We start from the raw sequence: 25,609 nt of genomic DNA, 5'->3' as shown, positions 1-25,609 counted from the left end.
CCGGTATTTTTTTTTACACCCTGTATCTTGAAAACGGTGCGTTTGTGGACCCATGTTAATAGAAGCTTTTTTCCTTAGAATGGACCAAGAAATTACACCCTTGATTCTTGAACCCATTTTTTAAACACCCTGTATTCGAAAATATAAATGGGAATCTGACCCAGAAACAACTGCCACCCTATAGGCAGCCAAATCCCAACCCAACTGTTTCGGTTTGAGTGGCTTTTCTTGCTGCTAGAATCACTGAATTGCAAGAAGTAAGTATTTTCATTATGATTCATGATTTCTCTAGATTATTTGGGGCATACTTTTATCACAAAGAAACGTCACATGCAGGGAAATTTGCACGGATAGGGTCGAGCCAAGAACATCTCAAATGGGCTTTATTTTACCACTTCGGATACTTTTTCTTAGCAACAATACTTGACAAATCCAAGGAATGTAATTATAGAGAAGAAACAATTAGACATGTAGGTAACTTATCTTCCTTGATCGTCGTAGTAGCTTCATGCGACCATTTTAAGTAAGCCCGACAAAGATCGACGTTGAAATTGAAAGAAATGCACCAGTCTCATTGTGGACCAAATTTATTTATCGCATGGTTTGAATAAACGAGAGGATGGTATAAACATTACGTCTTGCCGGTCGTACGTTGTCCGTCAATAGACGTCAATTCGACCCAACAAGTTAGGGCCCCTTTTGTGAACCCGACTGAATGCCATGTAAATTTTTATTCTTAGAAAGTCTTGTGTTTTACATGGAAAGTTTAGAAGTAGAAATACACCAAGACAGAACAGCGCACATGAAAGCGAACATTAAAGGGTATTTTTTGCGGCGGTTGGCAAAAATAAAATAAGGCCGAGCAATGTTTCTTGACTGAATGTCTTCTTAATCACCTCGGACCAAAGATGGTCAAGTCTGGTAGCAGTTAGTGACAGCAGGTCTCTATGAACTTACCCTTGCTTGCCGACGGTTCAAACTTTTTCCTCTAGTACTGTCTTCGGTTGTTTTCAAATAAAAAGTCGTTTCTCCAAGTTAGAAAAATGAGTTGTCTTTGCAAGCCGAACAATCGTTTGCGCGAAGTACTACACTACCGTCGATGTTGATAATCTCCTTTTGAGTCTGAAACGAAATTAAGATAATTAGGCTCGGTAATTATACCCAGTACCTACAGGTACTTAAAATAAATGCCACGTTATTCTACAACATTTGTGTCACATTTGTGGACAGTGTCATAAATAAAATACGATCAGTGGCGCTTGCGTGCTTGGTAATGGTTCTTGACAGACATAATCGGTACCTTTTATAAATGTTGGGCTGGCCTCGTTATTTAAGGAGTCCTTTAATTGAAATCTCATGTTTTGCCAGGCACGCCGCCTCTAAGGCCCTTGTTCACTTTTTCATTAATTAAATAACGACCCTATAAAATATAATTTGATTCCTACTATTTCGAATAAGTACGTTAGAATTTACATATCGGGCCTTGCTCAACGTCACCATATCTATCATATGGATGTAACACTGTTTGTTTCTGATAGAAATATACGGTAGCGGGTCTGTCGCAAGGTAGCAAGGGTTGTGCTTGGGTGGTCAAAAAGCCAATGCGAAGTAGATGCAATGTATAGAATTTAAATATTAACATTTTCAGTACGTAATTTTAACGTTGGTTTTTACTTTATTACAGGTATCGAGATGATACTTTATGCTGGACCGATAGGTAAGTGGACTAATTAGACAAAGAGTGTGATAGCATTTAAGGCTAGTTGTGTCATTCTTAAGGGTAAAAGTCATTGGCTTGCTGCAACTGCCTGATCAATATTTTATGCAACCTATTTTCATTGCAGCTGTGGAAGAATCTTCAGTAGGTAATAGTACAGGGTAATCATTGAAAAAACCTCAACTATTACAGGGATGACTTGAAGCAATTTATTAGCTGTTATCTATTTGCTAGATGCTTGATGGCAACCAGGAAGAGACTTAATCAAAGCTCATAAGATGAGGAAAAAACTAAATATAAAAAATTGAGAATTGAGATTGCCAAATCTTAGTTTGAAAGAAAAGATTCTCTGAAATCTAAATTTTTTATAATTAATGTTTTATAGAAAAAACGTTTGCAAATTTGATAAAACTAAATACAGTATAATGACATCAAAACATTGCATATTTTTAAAATGAAGTATATACAATAAAAAATATAATAAAAATGAATAAAATAAAATGAATTAAAATTCCGCAATTTTTCTCGAGGAATTGTGAAAAACAAAAGGAGCAAATTTTAATTATTATTGTTCCTGAAATTTAATTTTTTTATCTATCTCTCAAGTACAGCAGGAAAAATTGTCCCAGAACCAAATGGTCACCAACATAAACACCTTTTCTTAAAGATTCGTCGACGACCATCGATCTCTTATTGATTTTGTTTTAATGGTTTGTTCGGAGACCGCGAGTTCGATCGATTTGTGCTACCAAGAAGCCACTGGTCAATCGAGTTTTTATTTTTGTCACACTGTCCTGCACCAGACTGTATCAGTTAAGCATAATGCATATTCCTGCAAAACCCATAAAAACTGTACAAAATTGCGCAGCGGATAGTTTTCTGGTTTAATTCAGCGGCGTTTTTTCGGCGGTATTGACCCTACTGTCCGCCAAGTGTCGAAAACTTGATTTTTTGTCTCTGAAATATTCTTGCGGGGTTCCTAATCGATTGGAAATATGTTTGGTATGAATTCGTTTTTAGTAGTCTGCACTCGCGCGACCCATTGATGGCAAAAAGTCCTCAGACCATTGCCGTTTCGGTCGCATGCGGCGGCCCTTCTGCCGGTGTCTCCTCATTAAACCTCATCAGGGCCGGAATATCTGATAGTTCCACAGATAAAACTTAAAGATAAACGCCTGTAGTACTATCTTTTACTAAGACTAATCACAAATGCAAAATAACAGTGATGAGTGAGGTTCACAAGTTTTGTTCGCCTTTTTGGGTTAAATGGCAGGTCCCCTCTATTACCAGCCAAATTACCCTGAATCGGCGGGCAATCTTGTGGGGTAATTTCATAACAGGTTTAGATTTAATGTTGATAGAATCTCTTCGAGGTACCTGATTATTTCAAGATAATTTACAAAAGATCTCTCCTTAGAACAAATCCGAAGGGCGACTTTGGTTAGATTTTACTGTAAATCGGTCAATAAAGAGTTGAACAAACATGTCCATCGGTAAGGAGACTTGTTGCGGGCATGCAGCTCTTCTGACGAACAGCGGTGTTGAGTCTGGTTAATTTATGTTGCTTCCTAAAATGGAACTAAATATATAAACTTCGAAACAATGGCCTCTTTTTTCGCGAGAACTTTTCTTCTTCTGTCAAGTGATGCCAATGGCCGGCTCAGTGCTCGTCTACAAGCTTTTATCTACCATTAAAGCTCGCCCTTAAAAAAATTAACTCTACTATTGGATAATTGCACTCGTCAAAAGAAGATTCTTAAGGCGAGTAACGCACACTTAAATAGGCAGTTTCGCCTCGCCCAATTAAATCAACATATTAAAAGCCATAAATAAAAGTGCAGAAAATCAATGTTGTTTCTCCAAACCAATTAGACCATAATTGGTAGTTGCAGATTGCTGAAGGTTAGTGACATATATGGTCGTGTATTTGTTTCGAGAATCGATTGAACGGTGGTCCATATGATATTATCTGGCGAGGCAGCCCGACCATTCTGCATGGTCGGCAAGCCAGCTCTTTTTTAAAGTCGAACGATGGTATGCTGCATTGGACCTCACCTCAGAGCCCCTACCAGTTTTTAAGTCACGGAGATTTTTAAGTTTTTATACGCACGTGCTAACCCTGTTTAATATATCCGCTTCGAGGGACCTCCGACTGTATATCTTATACTATGATTCCAATTTATCGCAAATGGCATAAGACGAAAATTGATCAAATCATTTTTACAATGATACATCACGAGGCACAACAATAAAATGTCACAAATTCTAGATATTATGATCTATAGCGCCTGAGCAAATAAAATTTAAGCGTGTCTTTTGCGACGAAAGCAACTACATGTATGAGATATTTCATAAAATAATTCATCAATACCAAATAAGTATTGACTGATTTTACAACCATTTCATCACTTCGTCCTAAAGTTTAGAAATAACTGAGTATTTATTAAACAGACAAATTTTTAGGTATCATAAAATTTCCTACAAAACATCGACATTTTTAAGCTCCACTTTAAATTTGTTTGCAAGTATTAATTAATAATGAAACCAAATATTAATACAAAAACTCACAGATCCAACTCTACTCTTCTAATTAAAAATACTGGGAAATTAATATTTTTTGATAGTTATTTTAATTACAAATAAAGGTTTGTACGAACCTCTGACTATATTTCATACGACTTTATATCTCATAATTCCAATTTTCATTTTCCTATTTGTATTTTATCGAAAATGGCATACAAATTAAATTATTTTTACATATGTTACATCACCGGGAATAACAGTAAAACGTCACAAATTGCTAGACAGTATGGTCTTCAAAGCCTGAGGAAATTAACTGCGTTGTCTTACCATAATGTAATGATAATCCCTTCCATACATGTCTCCATAAAAGTTGGGCCACACGTAATCCGACATTAGCCGTTTAATTAGCCCAAGAACACAACAAAGTTTGTCGTCAACTTAAATTGGACTTTCAGGACAATGTTGCCAAATTTTGCTCACAATCAAAAAATATAAAATATCAGTATTGTTTTCATGAATAAAAATTAACAAAAAAATTAATAAAAGTATACGGGATAGTAGATAAATGGCGTTTGTAAGTTAGTAAGTGTATTAATACATTTTGCAAATGATGAATTTAGTACAAACTCTCGTAATGCCCGTTATTTAAGAAATTTGACGCAGCCACTGGAGCCTTACTCAACAGATCAACATTTTTTCCCAAATTCTCTTGATCACTTTATGTTTCATCGAAAAATTCTTTCTTTCTCAGTTACAAATTTGTTAATAAATGTTGAAAAAATCTGCTCTTGATTTTTCCTTAAATTCTATTATCAAAAGTAACAGTCTTTCCTCTCTAATTATTACAAATTTTGTAAGAATCACTTTAATAACCATTGCTTACAAGATTTGAGGTTGTCACTGAAACTGTACCTCAATATATTTTTCAAATTCTCTTATAGTCATATTTCATCGAAATCTTCATAGACGCAGATGTTTTTCTTTTCAAATGTATAATTTAAAAAATTTTTAATTTAGTAGGAATACCCTTCACAGTTAGTTAAGTCGTTTAGTAAAAAACTTGAAGCTGCCTCTGACGCCTTACTCAACTGTTCTATATTATTTCATAAACTTCATAAGTTAGGAACAGCTTTCTTCTCAAATTACAAGTTTTAAGTTATAAATTAAATATATAGGCTTAACATTTGTTTGGAAGTCTACTGACGTAGGCTTCTTTCCCCTCAAACTATACATTTTCAAATAATAAATTTAATACAAATCTCGCATTAAATTTAAACACAATAAATTTTAATAAAAACTCTACTGAATCACTCAAAATTTTTCTATCAAATTTCCTCATTGTCACTTTACATTTCAGCGAAAATTCCAGGAGCGTTGGCGTCGTTTTTCCAAAGTTAAGAATTTTGCAAATTATAAATTTATTAATATACGCATCCCTTTAAAACGCTCGTGTGTGTTGTAGCACCTCAGCCGAATTGAAGAAATTGTTACTAATTTTATTCCTTCCCTTTCTAAAAAAAGCTTAAAAAATATTTGAAAAACATAGACACCTGTCACAATTTTTTTTTTGTAATAAGTAAATATTTAAGCCCTACATCTAGAAATGATAGGTAAAAAATCTAAAGTTTAATACAAAAAAATCACATAACAAAATTTTTTTAATTGATGTTTTTCCGATAGTTATGGTAATTATACACTAAAGATGATACAAGAAGCACGGCAACACTGTAAAATCGTGGGTTTGCGGTGGTAAATTGACTTCGCCCTTAATTACACGCGTTTTCGGTAGGGTGTTGATTTATAGGGCAGTTAAATATCTCATAAACAGCACACGAGCAGCACGGAATGTCCGTTGTCATATTTGACGGCATTCCTCAGAGCACTTGTAGCTCACGGTTGGCGCCTCCGGATCGCAAAAAAAATTCCCATTTTTAATTAGATTCCTCTTTATTGGCGGCGCGATATGGTATGAAAAGTTCCTCGACTCGATCTAGCAAAAACGAAATTTCACTTTGCAACTTTTTTATAAATAGCTCGCGATGGGTAAGAGAAGCAATCTTCAAGGTATACTTGCAAAAAAACTCTTGATGCCAATTAATCGAAAGGAAGGCTGAATAATGGATGTCGCCATCTCGATATACCGTATGGTCAGATTGAACTAGCTCAGCTGAGTTATTTCTGCAGATAACAATACGGGCGCACGTGCGTAATCAATCGTATTATTCCTTAAAAAGGCCGACCTGCGCTTTTGTTCATCCACGGGAAAGGAAATAAATATTAATTGGCATCTGTAAGATTCCTTACACGAACTTCATGGCATTTTCTAGACTTTTAATAACCCCACATGAAGTTCTAAAACAAGTATTGAAACGGGCATATTAAGTCGCGTTTTAGGGGAGACATTGTCACCATTAAGAGTATGGGGGGTGGAAATTTTGCCTTTAGGACTTTAGTTCCATGTGTCCTGTCCCAAAGCGTGGAGGGTTGGCGGGAAGACGTGACGTTTACTTTTATTTATAATCCATCACGTGTTGTTCAAAAATGTTGTGGAAAATTCACGGCTCAAATTATGCTGACTTTATGTTTACTTTTTCCAGAAAACCTACAGTTGACGACGTGGGCAATCCATCGTCGGTAAACGCTCGGTAAGTACCTGTTATTATAGACAAAAAACACCTCAATAATCCAAGTTTAATGCGTAAGGTATACGATTATCTCCAAATAAGTTGAAACAAATCCAGTTCGCACCATTAAAGCTTAATAATAATAGACATTTTATTGAAATCACTGCATTAAATATAGCTAACGCCAAACTAAAAGTCTGGCACGTCATTTATGACATGCCACACTGATTATGTTTATCTTAGAAGCAATATACATACATATATCAAATTAATTTAGGTATCGTTATCATACGAAAGTAAACGTATTAATAATTAAAATTATAATGAATATGGTCATATAGGTAATATATATAATAAAATATAAATAAAATATGGTCAGAAATTTTGATGTGGCGTCATTTAGCTAAAATTCGATAATTCCAATGAGATGTAAAAAAGATCACTGGAAAAATTTTAAACCAACAGGGTTGCCATCAATCGTAAACTCATGTTTGTTTATGTGTTGATTATGAGATAGGTAGACTTTTATTTACTTACCTAATAATAAAATTCTTTAATTAAAAACATTTTTTTATTCAATCTTACGATCGACTGTCCTGGAACAAATTATATGTACATCACCTCAAAGATTTGTTCGGAAGTCTGGCAACAGCGCAGGGCAGTGCGACATAGAACTTTGATGACGTGCGAGACTTTTAGTTTGGCGTTTACTATATAATTGAATTATTCATCGAAGGTAAAGACCATAGATAACCAACATGAAAGACACCTCTGTTGCAAGTCTGTCATATTTATGCACCATCTGACAAATTTATTTGCACGTAAACATGCAGTCCAACACTAGTTTAAATCAATTATTCTTTCCTGGATTCTTCCCATATTAAATACACCCAGCGATATTCGATCCATACATATTATGTATTTATTTGTAGTTTTTTGTGTTATGCATATAAAAGTTTTATGGCGTAATTTGACTGTCACTTATTGGAATTAATTGTAATGTGCAAACGTAGATTTATTAGAAAATTTCCCAATTCACTCCCCAGTACGTGCCGCATTAGTAATTTTGTCATCGCTCAGACAAAGCGTTTAAATTAATTTGTTTTCCTGATAGGTATCTTTATTAAGTCACTAAATTTACAATTTAATGACACTACCTTATTATTTACATCTCAATACTTTCATTTAGGAAACCTCACATTATGTGCTCATCTGCATATATTAAGCTTCCAAGTTCAGCCTTATGGGTTATTTATTCCGTAATTCTGCTATATCAACGTCTTCGGTCTTTTTAAAATTTAATGTGTATTATTTTATGGAATCGGTTATTTTTGAAATTGCTACATTGAAGCCATCTGCCAAATCGTGGCGTAGCTAAGGAAAAAATATGGAGAGAAAAATGATGAAATACGACATTGAGATGGGAAAAAATAAAAGAAAAAACCGCTTAATGCATACCTCGACATCTCGCAAGGGAATCGAGAAAAGGCGTCTCCCAGCGCAGCGGCGAAAATCTTGTGAATAATTGATAAATATTGTGATTCGATATTCCCCACATAATCGGATTTTTCGATTGGTACGTTCAGGAATTCTTTTTGCTTTTGTCATCAGCTCCAAGAGCTTTATTGAAATTGCATTCGACTCTAATAAAATGCAAAAGTAATTAACTTATTCGGCAAGACTAGAATCTTCCTGATGATGACCGACTTCCTGATTCGCTGCATAATTCATTAACTTTTATGACAGCAAAATCATGGCAGAAGCCAAAAATAAATTAAGATAAAAGACACGATATATTGAACTGAGCCACCCCTAAGTTTTTTCAGATTCTTATCCGACTTCATTCTGCACGGTTCACATGTGAATTCGAATCTTTATATACCGGTTAAAACCGTTTTCCTCCTCGATAACCTTTAGGCAATGACTTTTGATTATTCCAAAATCAGATCGAAGTGTATTCTAATCGAAAGCAGACAACTCTTATAGTTCAGTCTTAAGAACGGGACTTCTGAACGAACTATAAAGACAAAGATGACAATAATACCCCGGAGAAGCAATATATATTCTATATGTATAAATCTATGCCCCAAATCTCCCTAAATTGCTACCGTTGGCATTATTTCGCGTTAATCCCTGCATTGGTCACGGGGCATTTCGAGATCTACTTTTTAATGTTCCATTGTGGTTTCCAATCATAACCGGCTTACCGCTATAACTCCCCACTAAAATGGAAATAAACCATTAAAACCCCCGCTCGGATCCATCATTTATCTTTGCTTTCCTTCCATTAAAATTAAAATTCGTATAGAGGGTCAGTTTAGACATGAACACATAGTTACTTACATATGTGAATAGAAAAAAAGAAATGCGAAAAGGCTGATGGAGGAACAATCTGACAAATGGTTATGTTTATGAGCAAAGATCAATCTTTGTAAATGGACGTATATTGGTTGATCCGGAATGGAGGGCGAAAAAAAGCGCACGCGAATTTAAAATGCATAGAAATGTCATCGATACAACAACTAGCCATATTTTATGATTGACTCGGGGTGCACCCCTATAATCTTGAATCTTTGCCGCACGATTGGGGATCGTGAAGAAAACTGACCCCTACCGGACCTCAAATTGGATTTAAAACGAGGAGGACCTTTATAATTCCCTTTAGAGACGGGCACGCGACTAGCCCCGTGGTCTTTTAATTCCCTTTGTCCTTTTAATCCCTGTATTTCCCTTTTACAGTGTCAGGTTACGCCTTACATTTAAAAGTCACGTGTTATGCGATTTAAAACGTCGTTAAATATTGATTTCGGGGATTACTTTTACTTAAAGTATTTACAGCAATTTTTAACCTAAAACAATATACGATTAATACATCAAACTAAGAGTGTAATTACAACGACCATGTGCGACCGCAGACACATCGTACATAAAAATGATTTGTTGTGGACACAAAACCGGACAACATATTGTACAAATTATCTTATATGAAAGTGGACACGCTGGACCCCAGCCAAGTTTTGTATATTTTGAACTTTAATAACAAAACTATGAGTTGGGGCGCTCCAAGTTTTCATAATGCTTCTCATTTGTCATTTTTTTACTTTCATGTTTACTCTGCAATCATCCAGACAGATTGATGGGATTATGAAGTCAATTTAGTTGGTTCAAGCAGGGGGACGAATATTTCTTTCGGAAAACCGTTCGAACTCGTACTCCTCTTCATGGAACAAACACAAGTTATGATTGCTCTCTCCATTTTTTTAATGGATACACCTAGTATCCATTATATTTTCGAACTTATATGAAAAATTCTGATTATTTTTCATGTGTCACCATTTTTTTATTTTTTATTTAAACTACGTAGTTTAAGAATAACATATACTACATTCTCATTCAAGCTGAGTGAGTTACTTAATTCCTCACAAATTCACTATTTGCATCTGTAGTACCTAATTTTTTTAATTGACACTGGTTAAGACGTATAGGGTATAGAATGCATAAAATATGAGCAAAAATTTGATTGTACTTCCTAAAACATGAGTTTTAAATGAATTTATTCAAATCTTTTTGAGTTTACTGTATATAAATGTTAATACTTATGGAAAATGACGTAGAAAAAATGGACGTAACAAACAATTACAGGCATGTCACTAAAATTAGTACCATTCGTTGAGCGAAAGGCCGTCAAGTATTAATGTCCCTGTAACGTCATTTGGTCGTCAAAGATGTGCCGTCGCAATCGGCTCAAATGAGATATAAAAGGTCATGGTAAGGTTCATTCCTTTCGATTTCGCCGCCATGGATTAGTGGCCTTATTTGTCAAAAGGATGAGAGAAAACTGTAAAAAACATTGCTGCATCCATTCCTCCTAAATCATTGGTTTTGGAGGTATATACATAAGATTTGGTTGTTAATTTTGTTTAAAACTGGTACGTATGATAAAATAGTCGCTAAAGAAAAATGATGGAACATTTTATTGAGCTCTAAATTGCTAAGTAATTTTGCTCTGATTCGATCGGTCTTCGTAACTTCAATTGACTAGGACGTCCATGTTTAAACTCGAAAAACAGTCATCAAGTATGTGCAAATGTGCACTAAAATGTTTCAATTTGTGTGTGTTTTAACGCATCCAGATATCTACTCAAACACTATGCACATATTTTGTCGGCATAGGTATGTGGCTTATAAAACTATTTTGCTAATTAGGTTGAAGAATCCAGTTATTCCTGAATCCACTATTAGGGCGAAACAACAAATTAATATTCAATTCAGGAAAAATCTCTCCTCCATAAAGCTATTTTTGGATTTATTGATAAAAACGCCCACTCAAATCGATATTGATATGTTAATAGCTCTAGATTTATCAATGAACAAAATTTGTCAGTTGTCTGGCTCGATCCCTTCTACCGAAAACTGCGCCAAAATTTTTACTCCTAAAAACCACGTCACTATGCGATATTCTATCCTCTGAAACTAAGAGAATTACGAGGTCGTTTTGGCAGCTCTGGAATTAAGGGTTTAAAAATCGCTTTACAATCACTTAAGGGTTAAACTGATGGGGGTTAAAGAAAGGTGTTTTTGTTGAATGACCCGTATAGCAAAATGAGCGGCGTGCGAAGAAAACCGGAGTGCCCAATATGAGGCCAGTAGAAGCCTGAACACGTATGGCGACGTGCTCCAGCTGTGTACCGCAATATCTGATGACCCAAAGACGAGGAACCTGGTGCGTGTCTAGCATGGGTCCACGCTTCGTGGTAGAGCCGACGCCCTCGACGCTCGACGTCGACATCGAAACATCGGCACGTAGGGACGTACAGCCACGTGACTGGCCCGCCTGGAATAGACGATTCTACCTCGGCCTTCATGCCCATTTTCTTTCAAGGGCAAGAATATTTCAATGCAATGAAAGAAACTGACATTAGAGGAATTTTCCGTCCTATTTCCCGATTTTGAGCAAAGAGCAAACCGACAAGCTCGGCCTCATGGGCAATAAAACAAAAGTGGCTTCGCAAAGGTACCCAGCTTGGCACCGGTAGTACGTCATAGAGCGGTAGCTCGGGTCCCCACGTCTTGGATCTCGCCGATGCGGAGAAGCGGTCTCTTGTCCGTACTCGGCACATCAGTCACCGCGGTACGATTACTGACCCAATCAATGTCTATCGATACATTTTAATGCCGCTGAGCCGAAATAAATAGTTGCCTTAATATAAAAGAAGTACCAGACCCGGTGGGTCGTCAGGCCCGCAGCCATCGAACCTCATGCTAATCTGCAATTTGTTTTTCCAAACAAGCGGTACCACCTTGGATAGACATCCTTTAAGGTCTTTTTTGTGACCCATGTGTTCGTAAAAGTGAAATCTAACACCCCGAAAAGACACTATCGGAGCAATTCGATGTATGTATTCATAAATTGCGCAAATGCTGCAATAAATCCTGCTGGTGTCACTTTTGCTCCCAGGATGGTCGTGAGCCTGCATTCTGAAGGAGTGAAACACGTGACTCCACGCAACAACCCCGTCATAAGGGATTGGCACTTGCGGGCCAACGAAATTTATTACCTTTTAATTTGCTTAAACGTTTATAAAATCCATTATTTACTTTTTGTTTAATCTTTTACATCCAAGTCTTCTGACAAGGGTGTTTTAGGTTAAATTTCCGAATAAGGAACTTGAAAGGCGATTTAATAAAAACTGTCAAGGGCCGTAAGGCCTTCGAAAACACGATAAATCAATAGGTACACTTTATTGAAACTATTGACATATTAAGTCGCATTAAGACAAATGTTCTGTCAAGCGTAGGGCCTTATTGCCACTTGGCAATACAAAATGAGGTGTTTCGCGATGTTGCAACATCTCAAATGAAGAAAAAAACGAAAGTTAAAATTAGTTACATCACTTAACTGATATACAGTGTGTTTTTTTTATAATCTCAACGTAGTGTTAAATATTTAACAGTATGTTGAGATGTGTTCTATTACAAATACACTTGTGAAACTCAGGACAAGTAAACTTGATGTCTTAACTTTACTTTAGTCAATTATATCACAAAATCTTGTAAAAATTCTTTGAATAAGTATTCGCTTGGGGTATTACGTAGCCGCAAATTGAGGTCATTTCCAACAATAAATTTAAATATAACCATTTTTAGCCCATTATTATTAAAACAAAGTACTTTTTGCGGTTCATTCATAAATGTTTCATTCCTATAGTTTTAAATTTAGAAGAAATTGCGACAATATAGTTTAAGCGCTACAAAATACGACTTTACTTTTACCTAGAATGTAAAATTTAATACAGAAATGCTTATTTTAGATACTTTTACAAGGTTTTTTAACCCTAGAATGCTACCCATATTTTCTAGTACACAAAGAGGACCCTGGGGTTCTAGTGTACCCCAAACAATCTATACTTAGAGTATAAACACACGAATTAAACCAACGAATCCTGCATCAAAACGGGATACCGGTGATATAAAACTACTGTGAAGGACAAATTGGCGTTATCAGCTAGCAAAAAATAGTAGAATATTTTTTCCTTTCTAGGGACAGCTGTACTCCGGGGAGCATTCTAGCGTTAACTTAGTTGGCAAACTGAGTAAACTTAGGACTGCAAATTTTATTTGTGGCAAATTTCATAACTGTAACTATAACAGAACATAGTTGGACATGGAATAAAAAATTTAACACGAAAAACTCCATGTTACGCGGTAAAGAAACCCGATGTATTAAATAAGGTGTACAACTTTGCTTCCGCCGTTTTTGAATAGATGTATGTAGCGGTAAGTAATGATCGAAATAAATAACCCCATGTGGGCATGCAGGAGCCTTGGGCACCTGTTAACATAACCTCATAAAAATATTAGTCTATTTGTGTCTTCATCATAAAGTTATTCGCAATTGAAAATGTCAGTGTACGAGCCAAATTCTCGTCATTTGCGGGAGGTTTTACTTTTCTGCTTCAATATGAAGAAATCTGCTGCTGAGGCTCATCGAATGCTCTCAGATACTTATGGGGAAGCCACTATTAGTGAAAGGACATGTCGTGAGTGGTTTCAGCGCTTCAAGAACGGTGATTTTCACGTCGAAGACCAACATAGCGGTGGAAGAAAGAAGGTTTTCCAAGATGCGAACTTGGAAGCATTACTTGACGAAGACTCGTGTCAAAGTCAACAAGAATTGGCACAATCATTGGGAGTGACTCAACAAACAATCTCAAAACGCCTCAAAGACATGGGAATGATTCAGAAGCAAGGATATTGGGTGCCGTACGAGTTGAAACCAAGAGATATTGACAGGCGTCTGTTCGCTTGTGAACAGTTGCTTGCAAGGCAAAGACGGAAGGGATTTCTGCATCGTATTGTGACTGGGGACGAGAAATGGGTTCATTACGATAATCCCAAACGCAAAAAGACTTGGGGATATCCCGGCCATGCTTCCACGTCGACGGCCAAACCGTCTATTCATGGTTCCAAAATCATGCTCTGTATTTGGTGGGATCAACTCGGCGTAATATATTATGAGCTGTTACAACCAACTGAAACAATCACAGGTGCTCTTTATCGAACCCAATTAATGCGTTTGAGCCGAGCATTGAAAAAGAAACGGCTGCAATACAACGAGAGACATGATAAAGTGATTTTGCAGCACGATAATGCTCGACCCCATGTTGCGCAAGTGGTCAAGAAATACTTGGAAACATTGAAATGGGAAGTCCTACCCCACCCGCCATATTCTCCTGACCTAGCTCCTTCTGATTATCACTTGTTTCGATCCATGGCACATGGGCTAGCTGACCAACACTTCCGGTCTTATGAAGAAGTAAGAAATTGGATAGAATCGTGGATCGCTTCAAAAGATGTCCAATTTTTTCAACACGGGATTCGTATGCTGCCCGAAAGATGGGAGAAAGTAGTGGCCAGCGATGGACAATACTTTGGATCCTAAAGGTATAATTAGTTTTTTACAATAAAATCGCGAAATTCGGAAAAAAAACGGCGGAAGCAAAGTTGTACACCTAATATCACGAGTGGTCTGATATCTATAAAAGACTACGTGAAGGTAAAAAATCTCATGGAGGAAAGCTGCTTTTCCAAGGAAGTTCCGCTCTCGTTTATATACAGTGGGAAACCACATCCCCCATATTTTTCAATCCGCAGACATGAAAATACTATTTGCATTGTGACACACAGATAAATACCAAAAAAAGAACAAGCTCCAACTGGGCTTTATTTTCACATAGATTTACAAATGGAAATCTGGATATTTCGGACACGTTAGACCTATTCGAGCGAATATCCAATCATATCAAAACACAGTGGTTTCTACGAGTTAAATTCGAGCGAGTCTGGTAATTTATTGCCTTAATGTGATGACCATGGATTAGCCCATTGTATCGTCATTATTTTTACTGCCAGTTTATAAACTGCTGATAGTTTACAAATCGCGGTATTTGCACAATTCACAAGATGATTGGAACTCTAGTTAAAAAAGTAATCATAATTAGTAAATGTAAATACCAACGAACAATGGTATTTACCCATTAGATTCGAGCGAGCCTAGTTATTTGTTGCTTTAAAGAGATGACTAAGCCCTTTGAGACGTCATTAACATGGCTCTTGTAACTGTGTTTTGCACTGTAGCTGTAGAATTAGTTTAAATGTATAAAAATGTAAAATACTGAGAGTCAAAAATTAGTTTTAGAGAAATTTGACGGGGGTCATATTCGAAACGCTAAAAATTCTGAAATTTTTTTTAAATTTCGTGAAATACATATATTGGATGTTGTTACAGGAGTTATTCTGCACCCGAATTTGAAAGTTTTCCTACACGCATTGAAGGAGTTCCGAGGAAACTTTCAAGGAATAATATACCCCGATCTTCAGCGGGTTGATGTTAATTGAATCGACAAATCCCAAAAAGCATTGACCATGAAACACCAAAGAATAGACAGAAGTCGTGGCAACGACAGGGATATTGAGCAAATAATTCGTTCCAATAGATCTATTGTTCTATCCATTTCATTTCTCTCATTGATATATCATAGCAACTAACCAAATACCCAATTAACCCGAAATTTGGTAGATCAACGGAAGGATGTAGAAATTTTAAAACAAGTAATCCATCGTTTTAATCAAAATCTTATTTAAAAATGCGGCGCAGCTGTCCCGTAATTTTTTCATTAACTTGTATGTAGCGTATATAGTATGTGTATTACTATATCGTGCAGTTCAGAAAATAAAATTGGGTTATTTACGATCGCACTGTATATAAATTACATTACAGTAACATTTCTGAAACCAAATAATTTCGAAATAGATCTAAAATTATTCTTACACATCCTCACTGGTATGACAATTTCAGACACCCTGTATCCTTGCCTGTTCACAATTGTTGATAAAACTAATTTCCAATAAATATTCATAGCATTGCATTGACAAGTCGGAGAAGTTTAAAGAAGTGTAAAAGTCAATTAATAAACGTCGTGCTCGATGTCAGTGTCTTTAAATAACAGGAATTAATTAATAGGAGCGCACAGGACCGGAACTAATAAGTTTTAACGCTTCATAGATGTCATCTAAAAAAGTACCGTGAAATCGTTGGGTTAAAACGAAAATCGCGATCATTACGTGTTTTTGCTAATTGGGCGCCAAGAACCTCCGCAAGACAGGAAAGAGGACAAATTAAAAACTTAAGTTATAGTTATTCGGGCATGGAACACATCTAATTTTTCTTATAATCTAATTTGGTTTGCTGTTATTATTGGAAATAAAAGAAGAAGCACCTTGCAAGTCATCGCACCGCTATTTGCGCAAAACTCGGTCCTGTTCAAGGTGCAAGACTGATGTCGGCATAAAACGTCTGAAGTGAGGTTATATCCCACGAGTGTTTGTCTTAATTATTAGCGCGCATCGAGACAAGTAAGTCATTAAACCGAGTCCCCGAAGGGCTAAAGTACTCTGCATCTCATCAAAGAACCAATCCCGAAGTTTCCTATTGAAAATTCGGCGACATTTCCTGCGATGATACCAATTTAAACTTTGCCGCTCCCATTTGCATTTTTTTAATTCGTTCTTAAAAGGTTTTCAAACAGTAACCTCGAAGGTTTTAGAGTTTGAGTCTCGGGTCCATTCAAATGTTGACTAGCGACCGAAAAAAAACCGTATCCATAGATTTTTTTATTGGGTTTGAAACAAAACTGCGCCGAAACCCTGCTAGAAATTTAAAAACCTTCTCGAGAAGAAGAATTTGGATGACCACAATGACTTGCAGGAAACGAGATGAAAGAATTCGACACGCGCCACTGTTCTAATTATATTTAGGCCTCTTTGTACTGAGGAGAATCTATATAGGTCTTTGAGACGAGTAAAAAGGGAATTAATAAATACAAATCAAACGAAATGTGGTATTGCGGTGGAGTAGGTCGACGACTGATGTATTGAATTTCGAAAATTCGTCAAAAGATTAATTAAAACGTTCAGGTTTATATGGGCAAACTCCAGTTGGTCAACATCGACTTCCGATCGAAACGGGCCAGCGTAAAATAACCAGACAACCATTATCGGAAATTTTTTCTTGGCAAATTACTTTTTATGTGTCTGTCGAGTTTGAAGCTCGCGAAGTTCAACTTGCAGGAATGTTAACAGTTCGCAGATACCAATAATAGAAACTGATTCATTATAAATTCCGACATACGCACAAGAATATACCATGCCATAAAATTATTTCGCTTTAAATTATATAGTGCCACATTTTCATACTGCAAAAAAAGCTGCGATATTTTATATCTTCGCCATTTATGGCCACCTGATCAATGTGCAAAAATTTTAAACTCTCTACACTTTTTAGTCCCAACGGCAATGTGGAAACTTACATCTCTAGCTACGAAAATGCAAACAATAAATGGAACCGGATAAAACAGATACGAGACAAGCTAAAGCCTAAGGCAGAAACAAAGATTTTGAGTGGATGCGTGTCCAAATTTTTCATTCATATCTCCAAATGACAAAGATTCCGATGCATTTTCATATAAATTACATCATATTTCTGAAAAGAAGGGCGAGGAAGCCAGGGTTTAGTGGCCCGTCTTCGGAGGCTGTTAGTCATCCTAAACCATGATTTATGGACACTAACATATTGCCAGCGATAGCCCTACGCTCTCCCTAAAATACAAGGGTTGTTTTGACCCCGAACACTTTCAACATCCCCACAAATTGAACACCTATCTTTAATTTTCAGTTTTGATTCCCGAAGAGAAAAAATATTCAATGAAAAATGCTTATATGTAATAGCACTTACTGCGTGGTCGTTATGTCAGCTGATTCGTCCTGCTTTCTGCTCAGGTTAACTCTAAGTCAGCTTAATCAGTAGCTGAAACAAAACATTATTTAAACTTTAATAATATTCCCTTGAGGCATTTCATCACGTTCATACGAAACGAAAAGAAATTCCTTAAAAACGAAAGAAAGGGTCCGTAAACAAATTGCTTTTCCGGGAGGCAGTAAAAAAACCATAAGTTCTTTTAATTAGTGCAGCGAGACAGTCTTCAAATGGGGAGAAGGGAAATTCCTTCGACAATTTACATACTACTTTAATAGAAGTCGGTATAAAGAAACGGTTTCATTAATAAAATTTACAGATGATAAAGCATGGTAGCATCGGCTCTAGATAATTAAAAATGGCGAAGGAACTCTCATTTCCCAACCCGCACCTTTATCACCGGGGGTGACTTTTTATTACCGAATTTAAGTTAGACCTATAAGAATACACAATCCGAGCTTTTTACGAGTTGTTATTTACTAAAATCCATCTCAAGTTTAACGACTCTGATTAACAGTAAATGTTTGGTAAAGTCATATAAATTATGGTTTTCTTGAACTCTTGCGGTATACCGAAATCTAATCTAAAAAAATATTTCAAAACTGGCAAATAAAGCCAAAAATTCAAGCCTCAAAATACCGAAAGCTTCGCCACTCGACTGTGGGCGAGAGATTAAAATAAACCCTTAAAATATAACTCAACAAGAGTTTGCACTTAGCACCCTCTTATATACGATTGGTAGTTTACTAAGAAGATATTCAGAAGGATAGTGAGGAATAAGTTAGTTTCATGACTAACATCCTTGTACACACATATTTTAAAATATATTTCGAAATATTTCTAATTAGATATTAGATTCCGAAACAATACCGCCAAATATTGTGAACAAATTTACTTATGGTCATCATCACATAATGAGCTAAACTTCATCCACATATTATTCTTTATACAAAAATATTATAATTTAGATAAATTTGCATAATACGAAATAGTTAAATATAATTGCTCGAATAATCAAATATGAAATTCGAATGATTTGGCTATTGGAATTATAACCAATAAATAACAAATTCTCGAGAGCTTGGACCTGACGTCCTTAGATCAGTAACTTTTTAAAACTCCCCAAGAGAATTAAGGGTCTTCGGGCGAACCTTTGGGAGGGTAGATTTATTTTTGGAGATTTCTCGGAATTTTTGTATTATTTACCTAGTTCTCGGGATGTGTAAGAACTCCCTAGAATTAATAGTGACTTCGATAAATTTGGGAATTTCTCAACGAAATTGAGGAACGCTTTGGGACGTAGAACTTATTGAAGCTTCTAGTAAAATGTTGAAATGTTTTTATTCTGCATCAAAGCCTGGAAAACTTCAAGAACACAAATTTGAAAACTCCTCAAGATAATTCAGATACTTTTGAAGTATACTTTTCATTGCATGCAGATAAGTTCCAAGAGATTTCTAACTCTAGGAATTTATGTTGTATTTGATCGGGTCCTTCTCTAAATTGAGGAACTTTACATTAGATTTGAGGAGCTTAAGAGGTACCTTTCGAGATTGTGGAGAAAACCCCTTAGATTTATGGGAACATTTTATAATTTTTGTATTATTTAACGAGTTAAGTGAATTTCAACTACGTTTGCGATGGCAAATCACTTTTGAAACCTTTACTTTTAGATAACATTTCCGTTACTCGTATAAATCCTTTAGTCTAAAATGTATATTTTGTTACAAAAACAAAATTCAGCATCAATTCACAAAAATACAGGTTTTATCTAAGAGGCTATATTTTCTAAACTAAAACATAAAAAAATAAACACATAAATAAAACCCGAATTCAACTCACAAACAAAGAACTACAACAAGTCCACCACTTTTCAGAAAACGGAGGGATTTTTTTGTTATATTTTTACACACCTTTTTTGAGCCAACTTGTAAGGTAATAACGTATCGACCTAATCAGCTTTTTACGGTTACCCGTCGGAGGCTGTAAGGTGACTTTTCAGACTATGAAAAACTCATGGACATTATATCGTTCAACAGAAATGTATGACTGTTTAAATTTGGATGCTGAATTTCAATATCCTTAATTTTCTTCATTACGTGTCTTTGTCAAACACCGAAATAACATATTTCTGAGATTATAATGGTGCCACTACGGCTCATTGACTAATCCTGTTGTTGAAGAACCTTTTTCTTGCACGATAATATTGTACGATTTCTTGCATGAAAATCACATAATTTAAATGTATTCGGTATCAAGATTAGAGTCAATTTGATACAGCCGCAGGCAGATTCAATAAATTCACCTTATGGCCGACCTTCTGGCCTTGGGTCATCAGCTATTTACATAATGACATCGTTTAGGTCGCCAGTGCACTGCCCAGGGCTTTCTTTATTTCTTCTTACGGATATTGTTCCCTATAGGCTATGGCTATTATTGTCCTGTATCAATCAAAATACATTTTTAAAGCAACAAATAATAATTAAATCCCTACACCGCGAATGAAGTGTTGTTGGGTTTTTTGGTCGATAGGTTACGGTTAAACATCCATGAAATGAAGTCTTTTATAATGCAGGCTCTTTATGATCAGATTTTAAAACTTAACTCTTTTTTTGTCTATGAAGTTTTTCGATTATGCAGCTGATGAGAGTGAGAAACCTGCAACCCCAATATCTTATGAATGATTGCGAACATATTGCTAATTGTGAGCAGTCTATGGCCCAATTTAACAGAACAGTCATTCGGCGGACATAGTTAGGGGGTGCAGAGCTAAATACTATAGAATGACAAGCAGTGACGAGACAGCAAGTCAATTCCCCCAATCCCAAAATGTAAATCAGGCTAACTAAATATTTTCATATGCATCAATTTAGGCAAGGACGAAATATAATGTAATTTCGGGCTGCCTTCCTGGTAATAAATGGTTGCGTTTTGGATTTAATGACATGTGACATATTTAGTCGCACGGGTCCATTTATTCCGCTGAACAGGGGATGAAGATAATTTACCAAGAGTTTCGAACCCTCACTTTGTTTTATTCGAAAAGACAGAGTGATATACCTTTTTTTATACTTAAACGAAATTACGGAGTTCCCGTCAGTCGGCGATTCAAAAAGATAACTTTGATTAGTTCACTCCGTCTGAGATGGCATCAAGGTGGTACTCCGCAGTAATAAGGATAGAGTTTGTTAAGGTTCAGTGGCGGCAACTAAACAGCGTTCTTTTTGGTAAGGTTATGATGCTGCAAGCAAAAAATCTCCCACTCGGGCCTTTCTACGCCTATGCGGCTTGTAATAAGTAACGAAAACTAAAATCTTAAGGGAACCGTGTAATTGCAGATTTAAAGCAGACGTCGCGAATGCTGCTACAGTCCCAGGACCATTTCTTCTTGTTTCTCTGAAATAATCGTTTTCTTCCCACAATAAATTATCTTGCATGTTCATTCAGCATGACCTGAGGACATAGCTTGTCAACGTTAGGTGCTCCTCTCTGCACTGTTGCCATTAATATTAACTCCTGATTTTACATCTCAGTGTCACAATTTATATACAGGATAGAGTTTAATCATGTATTTTAAGATACTTCTTCAAGAAACATAGGTGAGCACTTATTGCTGGTGGTTTCAGCGCCGACCTAAAAACACTAATTAGAAGATAGCTCTTAGATGTCAATTTCCCTATTTAACATTGGGTAAGCTGCATATAGGGGTACAACAAAAGGCAGATTTTCGAAACACATCCTGTATCTCGAAAATAAACACTTGCGGACCCACGTTCACATGAAGTTTTTTTCTTATTTTGGTCTGAAACGCCCTGTATATTTGTTCATTAGAAATTTCAGTTAAACATCTCAAAACCAGTACGAGCTACGAATGAAAAACACACAAATTCTTGAATCTTTGACACCCTGCAAGTATCTCGGTAACGAGACATTTGTGGAGCCATATTTATCTGAAGAACTCATCGTAAAGCCGTGCAGGCAATTGGCCTGTGACATATCGATATATCACTGTATACTCTATCAGCGAAACTCTAAAGGGGGCAACGAAGAATACTTGGCATAATATGTATTATGTTTTTATACAATACCCAAATAATTAACCTTTTACCGAGGATATATCGAAACTGTTACGATCCAATAAAAATAATAATAAAATAAGAAAAAAGAAAAGCCCTATCGAAACGGTTTAAAGTTAACCGTAAAAAACGTATTTTCTTGAGCCGATACCCTCGAAGGGCCGGTCAGGCATTACAATTGGAAATTGAAATGACGTCGTAAGTTCTAGACTTAGGGGTTGGTAATGCGACATTTACTTCCATAATGGTACATTTACACTTTGATGGTCAGTTACAGATGATCTCTGAATGATCTCTGATGAAAATAAAAGAGATAAAAAAGCTATTGCTTTAGCCTCGTTAAGAGACACCTACATAAAGGTACCACAACAGCAACAACCAAATCCGACAAACCCATATTAATTTTCATAAAATCCACATGCCTGGACGATGAATTCGCTCCTTGAAAACAATGCCCGATATTATGAGATAATTTTCTTATTATGCCATTTTATATACAGTGTTATCGCGTCAATAAAACTGTCTTTGTCCACGATTATGACTCAGACATGACGGATTGTTATTTCTTGCCGTGGTATATTAGGCGTGGGTGGGAAAGTACCTACTCAAACAAGCCACAACTTTATGCATTCATTTTTCAGTAGCTCGACCAAGCCTCAAGGTGCTTCTGGAAGAGGTAAATGGTTAAAACAAAGATTCGCGAACTCTTTACCCAAGACGGCCGTTTAACATCTTTACTTTGTACAAGTTGCAAAGCCGTAATGCCAACATTAAGTAGTTAACGTCGTTAAAATGTTGTTAAAACCTCGTAATTATCCGCCAAGGTGCCGAGTTATACACGCTTTTCTTAGATTTCAGATTAACTGTAATGGTAGTTGTTAGCTAGGGGGTTTTAATTCTTTGCTAAGACAACACCGCGTCGGAAATTCTGAGTAAGAAGTTTTCTTGCTTGAATAAGACACTTTCAGTTACTTTTGTAGGCATATGAAAACTAATTTAAAAAATAATAAATGCATGGACAGTCGGAAAATGGACAAAAAAGAGAATATAGCATCGCTTAGGCGGTCCAGCGAGGCGCAGAGAGCAAAGTAGTATAATCATGTTGGCGCAAAGATGAAAACATTTTTAGTTTCGAAATTGCCATGAAAAATCCTATTATTATTTTCAATGTAATAATTCAAAATATATCGTTGGATTGCCACGGACAGTCAGTCAACCGTGCTCGACCATAATAAGAAGGAAGAACCGCACAGGATAATGAAAGAGTGCCAGTCCCAATCGTCTTCTTTCTCCTTTCATTTCGATGCTTTATAGCATTCCGATGAGTCCACAATGCAAAATGCAAAACGATTTCCTTATTTCCGAAAAATTAAGGACACTTAGGAATCTAAACTAAATTAGCTACTTCCTATGCAAAAACAAAAAAAAAATTGAAACGTTATTACATAATTTATCTGACATAGAAGTCTTATTGATAGTCTCCGGTGCAAAATGAGCCCTAAAAGAACATCGACAGCCTCCTCGGTTCACAATTTGCATGTTAACTAGATACCATCTTGAAATATTGACAGATCTCGAACGCACGGATGGTGTAAATTGGCCCTTCTCTTGTCAAAATTCGATGATGATTTCGCTCTCGGTCGCCTGCCTAATCGTATGCATGGGTTTCAACCCCATGTTCATGTAATATGCATACTTACGTAATACGTTATTATCTCAGTAAGATATTCATTATCTTGCCTCGCGTTTTTTTTTTTTTTTGGATGTAATGATACGATTTCGGCGCTGGGGTAACGCAAACGGAGGCAAATTTGACATCCAAATTAGCGACTTAATATTTAATATTTACCAAATAGGCTGTAAAAGTATTTGCTTTTTTTGTCGGGCAAACATCTCATGTGACGTCAGAACGTACGGGCAACGAACGATTCGATTTGGGTGGTCAGTAGATTTTTGCGATAATTTTGTTCATTTCGTATCAAAATTAGTAATTTTATCTTTATCATTTAATGTCTTGCGAATGTTCTGATTTGATCTTTACTTTAGTGTAGGCCATTTCTCTTAGCATTTCCTCGCAGCTCTTATAGTTTTAATGGAAATTCTTAATTTTGTGAGAGTCGGCAATGATCTTTTCGACCCTGAGGAAAACCTTCATTTCAACACAATTATTTTTCTATGTTTAAAGTCATTAAAAAAACTTTAGTGGGTAAATTTATCCACCATCTTAGAAAGTGAATTGGGAAAAACGGAATTCTTACATTTTAATTATCTTTCCCCTAATAAGTTATGTAAATAATCCCCAAAAAAAACGAAATATGTGCAAATGAGTTTTAATAAATCTTGGTATAAAATCTAAATCCATTCCTGCTTAAAATAGAAAATTCAATGTAAAGGAAATAAAAGGTCCAACAAAAAATTATCAGCTATTGTAAACACACAAGAAACATTTAATGTTTACCGTTTTTATGCAATTTACCCATGCCGCTTAAAAATCAGTGGTGAAGTTTAGCGCCAGGTGTTATTGTGATAAACTATCACTATTAATACTATTAAATTGACAACGGGCCATAGTTACTCGAATCACGAATTGGTGGATATGTTGTTGATATTAGAGGAAAACCATCTCTTCTAACGGCATGCACAGAATCGTGGATAAGGCGAACGACAATTTGTGCAAATGAAACCACTGGAGACAATTTCGAACACCTTTTGTAGCCAGTCCCGGAGTGAGCAGTAGCTAAAGATGTGGTACTTATTAAAACTTTCATAGACGCATATTTCCGTTGTTTTTGAGATTTCGAAAAAATGTTATATAAAAATATTGCTTAGTTTTTTGAGGCCTATGTCGTGTTAAAAGGAAAATCCCTACTTATGGTACACCCTGTATATAATTAAATTGCCAGACATTACTGCAGCATTGGCTAAAAGGCCTTTTGGTTCATACCTATGCAGTAGGGCAAATTTAATGCACCAAAATAAAGCGCAAAAATTACACACTTATCTTTCAATAGTTGCTGCTGTCCACACATTATATCTACCTAATAAACGCAAAGTAAATTGCGGGCGCGCATAAAAATCGAAAACTTAATTTAAATTTAATATATAATTAAGCAGATTATTTTAAGCGACCGAAATAAAAAAGTTAATCGAGAGTATGGCAACAACGTTGTAATTTACTTAATTCGTCCATCAAATTGAACTTCGGCTTGTCTTCACTCTCTTATTTTCTTTCTTCCTCTAATCCTACGCAAAAATTGATCTTGATGATAAGCCAGTTGGAAAACACTATGCATAGATGGCTCGCAATTATTTTGCAAAAGCTAATTCTTATTAATGTGGTTATAACTGGCAGATA

At 36.0% G+C, this 25,609-nt stretch overlaps 1 protein-coding gene across 3 annotated transcripts in view; it reads left to right on the top strand.

Annotated features, from left to right (window-relative positions):
- Positions 1 to 25,609, top strand: part of trh (trachealess) — a 64,725-nt gene that overhangs the window by 11,257 nt on the left and 27,859 nt on the right. For all 3 annotated transcript variants that reach the window (XM_066391092.1, XM_066391091.1, XM_066391090.1), the window contains exons 2-3: positions 1,685 to 1,717; positions 6,838 to 6,885. In XM_066391092.1, the coding sequence (XP_066247189.1) occupies positions 1,685 to 1,717; positions 6,838 to 6,885 (81 nt within the window). The remainder of the gene's footprint in view (positions 1 to 1,684; positions 1,718 to 6,837; positions 6,886 to 25,609) is intronic.

Source organism: Euwallacea similis, chromosome 6 (assembly GCF_039881205.1).
Source record: "Euwallacea similis isolate ESF13 chromosome 6, ESF131.1, whole genome shotgun sequence".
Taxonomy (NCBI): Eukaryota; Metazoa; Arthropoda; class Insecta; order Coleoptera; family Curculionidae; genus Euwallacea; species Euwallacea similis.
The sequence above is the reverse complement of the archived record's forward strand: the minus strand, read 5'-3'. Positions and strand labels throughout refer to the sequence as shown.